Source organism: Puma concolor, chromosome B3 (assembly GCF_028749965.1).
Source record: "Puma concolor isolate L17-30 chromosome B3, mPumCon1.1.hap2, whole genome shotgun sequence".
Classification (NCBI taxonomy): domain Eukaryota; kingdom Metazoa; phylum Chordata; class Mammalia; order Carnivora; family Felidae; genus Puma; species Puma concolor.
Genome location: NC_141672.1, coordinates 145,740,698 through 145,748,778, shown reverse-complemented (window position 1 = coordinate 145,748,778; position 8,081 = coordinate 145,740,698). Strand labels below are relative to the sequence as shown.

General features: G+C 51.7%; 1 protein-coding gene and 1 long non-coding RNA gene across 2 annotated transcripts in view; both read left to right on the top strand.

Annotated features, from left to right (window-relative positions):
• Positions 1–3,134: 3,134 nt before the first annotated feature.
• Positions 3,135–8,081, top strand: part of HDGFL3 (HDGF like 3) — a 73,687-nt gene continuing 68,740 nt past the window's right edge. Inside the window, exon 1 of the mRNA XM_086711706.1 lies at positions 3,135–3,638. Within this exon, the coding sequence (XP_086567832.1) occupies positions 3,555–3,638 (84 nt within the window). The 5' untranslated portion in view covers positions 3,135–3,554. The remainder of the gene's footprint in view (positions 3,639–8,081) is intronic.
• LOC147580486 (uncharacterized) lies at positions 3,645–7,268 on the top strand. Its single transcript, XR_015252973.1, has 2 exons — positions 3,645–4,253; positions 7,067–7,268. It is a non-coding gene; the product is annotated as an uncharacterized LOC147580486 (long non-coding RNA).

Sequence of the window (8,081 nt, the reverse complement as noted above, 5' to 3'; positions counted from 1 at the left end):
TGCATCAACCCCAGCAGCACTGTGTTGACAAGGTGGTCTGCATTCAGCCTGGACGTGGAGACGGACGGGCTCTCAGCCAGGCACATTAGGAGGTTCCTGAGGACCAGCCAGGGGATCACGGGGGATGCCCTGTGCGTCTGTTATTAAGGCTGACTTGGTTAGGGCATGGGAGGCAGGCACGTGACGTGTGCTGAGCGGTGAGATCAGGCTCAGACGAAACCCTGAAACCAACGCCCAGCTGGGAGGCATCTCCTGGCCCCACAAGTGACGCGCCCCCCTCGGACTCTGTCTTCAACCTCTCCGTTGACTGCTTCTCCACGTTGTAAACTCCTCTGTTTCTCCAATCTTTTAAAAAGCAGCCAGTCACGACAGGAGAGCTCACCCTTCCTGCGTTCTTGCTCGTCCTCCTCCATTGCCTGGAAAGAGGGGTCTACACTGGCTGCCTCCACATGCGCGCATCTCACTTGCTTCTTGGGCCGCTGCTGCTCCCTGGTTTCTTCCCCTCCACCATGTCAGTGAAACAGTTCCCACCAACGTCACCAAAGACTTCTCGGTCACCAGATTCGATGCGTCCATCTCGTGTCTTATTCCACTTGACCTTCCTGTGGGCATCTGTCTGGAAGGATCCCTCCTTTTAGACATTCTTTGATTTTTTTGGTTTCCCCAGCACTCTACTCCTCTTTCTTTTTTTTCCTGCATGATCCTTAAAGGTCAGTGTTACCAGGCTCCATCCTTGGCCACTGCTTTTCTGATTGGACACAGTCTCCTGGGAACCTCCCTCAGGGTTTCAACCACCACTGGTATCATGGTATCATTGAAATCTCTATATTCTGTCTTGACCACCTTCTCTAAGCTGTATATTCAGCTGTCCGCTAAGCATCCCTTTCCAGACGCCCCATGGAAATTTCAACACACAAAACCACTTATAATCTCATCCCCAAATTGCCCTTTCTTCATGGATTTCCTCATCTGAGTGCCAAAACTAATCATCCTGTTGCTTAACCCAGAAACCAGGGAAGGGTTTCTGACTTGGTTCTTCCTCCCTAGTTACCACCCAGTGAGTCAGCAAGCCCTGTCACAGCCCCTCTGTCTCCTGGTGACAGCACCCACCACCACAGCTAAGCTCCTGCCTCCAGACTCTTAGCCTCAAATCCACCTCCGCGCTGGCCACCAGAGTAATTCGTCTGGACCCAAACCAGGACCATGTCCCTTCTCTGCTGAAAGTCTCCCTGTGGTTTCCAACTGACAACCTTCCGTTCTCATTCCTTTCCTCTCCCCTGTTTCCACCCTAGGCCCACAGGGAGGCTGGACCATAGGGGGCAGGCAGCCAACAGCCAGGGCTTTGAAGCTAGTCAGAGGGATTGAGTTTCACATAAGATGACATAGGAACCATTCACAGGTTCACGGACGGCGCATGATGGCATGATGACAGATACACATGACAGGTGGTGCAAATGGAAGACACATTAGCAGACTGCTATGGACTGAATGTTTGTGTCCTCCCTGAATTTATATGCGAAATCCTAATGTCAAATGTATTTGGAAGTGAAGGCTTTGGGAGGGGATGAGGTCATGGGGTGGAGCCCTCATGAATGGGATTAGTGTCCTTACAAAAGGGACCCCAGGGAGCCCCCATGCCCTCTTCCCACTCCTACCTGTGGAAGGACACAGGGTAGACACTGCGGAAAACACTGTCCTCTATGAACCAGGAAGCCGGTCCTCACCAAAAAAACAGAACTGCCTTGTTCTTGGACCTCCCAGCCTCCAGAACGGCGAGAAATAAACTTTCCGTTGTTTTTAAGTCACCCCGTCTATGGTACTTTGTTATAGAAGCCTGAACCGGCTGATGCTGGCTATCGTAACGGAGGCCAAAGGACCTAGACTAGTTTTGTACAGTGAGAAAACAAGACAGGTGAGCCTGTAGGAGCTATGAGGAAGGGGTCATATCTGAAAAGGAAAATCACCAGGTGCAAGTGGTAAGGAAATGCATTAGGGGGTCATGTCAAGCACTAGTAACAACATAATCATCAGAAAGTCTAGAGACTTTAGAGCTCCATTATTGGAAGCCCAGCACTAGGAACAGGAGCAAGGGTTGGTATTCCACACACACACACACACACACACACACACACACACAGTTCTACAAGGCAAGTGAGGGAGGCAGATGCTGATAGAAAGAAATAGCTGCTATCAAAGGGGGGGAGGGCAGGAGAGCTCAGAAGAGGGGACAGACGCACACAAGAACTGTTCCTGTGACAAGATGAAGGCCACAGAAAGTCGGTTACACTCAGGAGCTGCGCCCGCTGACTTCCCAAAGGTGGGCTTCAGGATGCTATAAAGAAGTAGCGGTCATCATTAGACAGATTCAACACACGTTGTCCAAAACGTTGGCAGGATTGGAAACGAGTGACCTGCCAGAGTTCAGTCCCTTCCACAAAACTGCAGGCCTGTAAGGATCCACGCAAGGAGAAGCATAAGCTTTTGTGGACTTTGGAGGCGCGCGGGTCCGCGTTCGAATCCCGACTGTGCCGCTCGGCCCAGGACGGCACCCCCCGCGACCCCGGCTCCAGAGCCTGCCCTAGGTGGGTCACAACCCATTGTCAAGGGCAGACCTGGGGCGAGAACCGGACAAGATCGCCGACTCCGGAGCGGTGCTCTTTCCAAGCAGCCTGGGTGATGCTCGGGTCCCCTCCGCAGTCGTCCCCCAGGCCTGGAGCGCCTTTGTGCCCCACTCACCGGAGAGCATCCGCAGCAGTGGCCGCGGGGGGCGGCCGGGCGGGGGCGGGGGGGGGGAGCGCCCCCCAGTGTGGCGCTGGCCGGCGGGGAGGGGGGCGGCCAGGTGGTGATTGGCTGGGCTGCGCCAGGCAGCTCCGGGCCCAGAACAAAAGAGAGCGGGCGGCGGGCGTCCTCCGGAGTAGGCGCTCCCGCCCGCCCCGCGCGGGCTTCGGTGCTGGGGGAGGACGCGCCCACCGCCCGCCCGCCCGCCGAGCAGCCGGGCTGGCGCGCTCGGTTTCTGGGCGAAAGCCGGCCGTGTACCTAGGAATTAACCGGCCGGCGCGGGAGGGGAGGGGAGCGGGAAGCGGGGCGGGGGGGATGCTGAGCGCGCGCGAGAACAATAATAAGATCGTGTTTGCGGTCGCTGCCCGAGGAGGAATTCGGAGGAGGCGCGAGGCCCGGCGCTCGCGCCGCGCCCGGGAGCCCGGGAGGGAGGCCGGCGGCGGCGGCGGCGGCGGCGGCGGTGGCGGCATGAGGCAGGCGACGCGGCGCCTGTGAGCAGCGCGCGGCGGCGGCGGGGACCTCGGCGCGGGCGAGAGCCGAGCGGCCGGGGGCTCCCCTCCCCCGCTGCCGGGCCGTGATTTGCCGGGCCTGCTGCGCCCCCCGCCCACCCCTCGCCTCAGCCGCCGCCTCGCCGCTTCCCCTCGTCGGAGCGGCCGCTCGTCCGCCCGCCCGCTCGAGGCCCGCGGGGAGCGCGGCGCAGTCCGTCGGCCCGCGGGGGGGCGGCCTCCCGGCATCTTCGCGGCGACCAAGGACGACCGGGGGAGGAAGCGGCCGGGATGGCGCGTCCGCGGCCCCGCGAGTACAAGGCGGGCGACCTGGTCTTTGCCAAGATGAAGGGCTACCCGCACTGGCCGGCCCGGGTGAGTACGGCGGCCGCGGGCGGGCCCGCCCGCCCACCATTTTCCCCTTCATGATGGCGCGCTCGCCCCCCCCCCCCCCCCCGTCCCCATCCGCCTCGGCCCGGAGCCCGGAGCCCGGCGCCCGGAGGGAGCCCGGCGCCCCGAGCCGGCCGCGGCCGGGGCCGGAGGCGCGGGCGGCGCTGCGCACGGCGGACGTGCCCGGGCCGGAGGCGAGGGTTCCGGGCCGCGCCCGCTCCCCGCGAGGGCGGCCATCCTTCCGCCCACTTTCGAACGCGGCTCCGGCCCGGGCAGGCCCGCCGCCGGGGCTTGGGAGCCCGCGCCGCCGGGCGGCGGGCCTGGGCGGCAGGCATCGCTGCGGGCAGGGTCGCGGGTGGGAAGCCGGGTCCCGGGCGAACGTCGGGGCACGTAGGGGAGCGTAATGCAAATGGCTGGCGGCGGGCCGGCGGACGCCGCGCGGCCGGGGATCCTGGAAAGGGGCCGTGGCCGTCCCGAGGCCAGCGGGAGCCTCTTGGCAGCCGTTCATCCATCCCTCGGCGCATCCTTCGCCATCCAGACTTGTTGAGTCTTCCCTGCGCGCGATTTCGGGTTCCCCGCGGGCCCCATCATTGTCCTGGGGTACGTGCATCCCCGCTGCCCATCGTTCTCCCGAGCCCACCCGGAGGAGCTGGGGGGGGGGGAGGGGGGCTCGCCGCTTGGCCCCGGCGGCTGGGTCCAGGAAGCTCCTCGTGCCTTTTCACCTCCATATTTGTTTTAGGTCGGATCCCAGACCTTCTCCTTGGCCTTCCACTACAGTCCACAATAGCTCTCTCTTTCCTATCTAGCAAGGCTGTCGCCGGGCTCTTTTCTCTAGAAAGCATCTGCGTGTAACGCACAGCATTCGATTTTTTTTTTTTTTTCTTAAGCAGGCCTTTTGGGGAAGAGATCAACACTACCGTGTGTGCTTTGTGTTTTAAAAATAAATCAGTTTTACTTCTAATTCTGATCATACTTGGCAGTTAGTTGTTTGAAATAAATACAGTGAAAAGGAGGGTCAAGGCATCTTGGAGGCTTGTTGGTATCTTTGGGGAACAGAGGTAGATGAGGGGAAATACTGGCATAAATAAGAGTGTGAGCTCTAAAATGTTGTATTACAGTAAAGTGCAGATAGCTAGACCAAGAAAGGAAAAAAAAAAAAAAAACCCACCCATTCACAAAAGGAAGTGACATCACGGGTGGCCAGGCTGAAATTAGTGAAGTTGAAGTAATGGATGGTTATGATCACTTTTTTTTGTATTTAGTTTGACATGATTGTGAAATGGAGAGAACACTGTGCCAGGAATTGGGGGCCTTGGTATTTGGTCTTTGTGGGCTAATCATTTCAACTGAATATCCATTTCTGCAACTCTAAAATGATCATCTGTAGGATTCCTTCCAATACTGACAACCTCAGATCTCAAATGAGGTTCAGGTTCCATTAGGCTGTGAAAATCACTCTTCTCCACATGCGAACTGTAGGTTGGCCTCAACCTCACGGTAGGATAAGTAGTTACTTTTCATACTGAAGTGCCATCCTGCTTAAAGGGGCAAGATTTGTGACTTCAGGCATCCTTTAGGGAATCTCCGAGTATACTTATCAAGAAATAAACAGCTATAGGGTTCATTGGTATACACATGGTCAAAAGTGAATTAAAGATTATCACCACCAGTTGGTCGGTTCCTTGTAATCCAGTGGCTTCCTTGAATCTTACCTTTGGTAAATATCTTCTGAGAGTCAAAAAGAAAATACTTAAAGTTTCCTTAACAAGTTGCTTTCATAGGTTGGCCACCTGTAGTAATTTTGAAACAAAAACGTGTGCTGCAGAAGTGGTCGTAGTTGTATATCTAATCCACATAAAATTCCTAGAATTTGTAATTCCAAAACAAGGCAAAATGAAAAGTGAAATGAGGAAACAAAGTCAGTTGGGTTGTTAGGTATAGTAAATACAGGAAAGAAAAATCTAAGTCTCTTCACATTTAACATAAACTTAAGGGAAGGACCTAAGTCTTTCTTTTTTTAAATTAAAAAAGTATTATTTTATAGTGAGTGGCATGTTATCATTTCCAAGGGAAGGTAAGGGTTAGAAAAAGATATTTGAGTCCCTACTCTGTTCGTTACTGTGCTGTATGCTTCACATATGTTCTCATTTTATTTCTTCTCCAGTTCTGTGAGGCATTATCCCCACTTACACCCAGTCATAGCTTGTAGATGATGTTATAAAGGACTCACTGGAAAAAAACTCTACTTATTTGAATTCTGTCGCTTGCTATGAAGACCAGTCATGTGGGGATTAAAGTCTATATGGCCCCAAGCGATCAGACGATCAGACGTAGGAGGCAAATTGTGGGGGAGACAGATTTCGGTTCAGACCGTAGGGAGTTTTCTATCGGAGGTGGTCCATGCTTGGATGGAGAACCAGCTTCTGTGCTGCAGTGAAGACGTTTGGTTCTAGGCAGCCCCTTGTGAGGAATGTGGGCCAAGAGGATTCAGGCATCTAGGAAAATGGTCAGGTTAGATTCAGTTTTGGGCTGGGTTTCATACTCTCTGACCTTAGGCATGTTCTGTAATCTTTCTAAGTTTTAGTTTGCGAAATAGACATAATTCAGCCCTCACGGATTTAACGTATGTAAAAGCATCAAGCACTGGTGGTTGAATGTTCCTGCCTTTTTTTCCTTTTTGAATTTCTAGCTTGAATTTCTAGCCTGTATCACTATACTGTTTTTAATTTTCAACTTAGGAGTAGATTGATTCTTTTTTGCCACCATTTTATCATGAGTAATTTCAAACACACAGAAAAGTTATAAGAATCGTACACCCTTCTCTCCGTCACCCAAATTCTATAAGTAGCATTTACTGTACTTGCTTTATCATGTTATTCATATATCCATCCCTCTATCCATATAGCAGTCCATCTTATTTTAATGCATTTTAAAGTAAGTTGCCAACATCAGTATAATTTACTCCTAGACACTTCAGCATGAATTATCGTTAACTAGAGGTCAATATTTTTTTTTAGATCCTTTTTTTTTTTTTTTTTTGCCTTTTGAGGTAAAATTTACATAAACTGAAACATACTTAAATGTACCAGTGAGTTTGACAAATACGTACACTGGTATAGTCCAAACCTCTTGCAAGATACAGCATAGTATCAGTACCGATGAAAGTTCCCCCATTTCCTCTTCTCAGTTAATTCCTGTCTTCCTCCCAGTTCAGATGTGTTAACATTCAGTAGCCAGCTAGCTGTTTCTAATGGAGTATACTTGATTAAATATGACTTAAAAATTACAAGTTCATTTGTAACCAAGGATTAACTAGCTTAATATTAAAAATATACTAAAACGAGTCTCTGAACCCTTTTGATTGTGTACCCTATTGGTAAAAAAAATTTGTGTAAACTTACTTTAAATCATAGGGGCGCCTGGGTGGCTCAGTCGGTTGAGCGTCCAACTTCACCTCAGGTCATGATCTCGCAGTTGACAAGTTCGCGTCCCGCGTCAGACCGCTCCGGAGCCTGGAGCCTGCTTCTGATTCTGTGACTCCCTCTCTTCCTCTCCCCCGCTCATGCTCTGTCTCTGTCTCAAAAATAAAGATGAATAAATAAACATTTAAAAAAATTATGTATACATGTACTTTGTACTATTCTGTACATTATGAAACAAATACAAGAGAATCTGAAGGGAGTGACAAATGATATAAATAATTTATGTTTTAAAATTCTTGGGGCGCCTGGGTGGCGCAGTCGCTTAAGCGTCCGACTTCAGCCAGGTCACGATCTCACGGTCCGTGAGTTCGAGCCCCGCGTCGGGCTCTGGGCTGATGGCTCAGAGCCTGGAGCCTGTTTCCGATTCTGTGTCTCCCTCTCTCTCTGCCCCTCGCCCGTTCATGCTCTGTCTCTCTCTGTCCCAAAAATAAATAAACGTTGAAAAAAAAATTTTAAAATTCTTATTAGCGGGGTGCCTGGGTGGCCCAGTCGGTTAAGCGTCCGACTTGGGCTCAGGTCATGATCTCGCGGTTGGTGAGTTCGGGCCCCACGTCAGTTTCTGTGCTGACAGCTCAGAGCCTGGAGCCTGTTTCAGATTCTGTGTCTCTGTCTCTGACCCTCCCCATTCATGCTCTGTCTCTCTCTGTCTCAAAAATAAATAAACGTTAAAAATTTTTAAATTCTTATTAGCAAAATATTAAGAGTAATAGATTGTTTATATTTTTAAAAATATTAATGTTATTTTTTGCCTGTTTCATGGGAGATCTGACTAGCTAGTCACAGTTTTTATCATCTAAAGAGATTTTCTATAACAGAACTGTCAGCTTGGCCATTTCCTTGTTTGCTTATGCTTACGTTATTAGTACTCTTATAGGACTCCTTTTAGCCACTTGTTCATTTGGCAAGAGTTCAGTTAGAAGTGAATATTCCATAATTTTGCTCAACC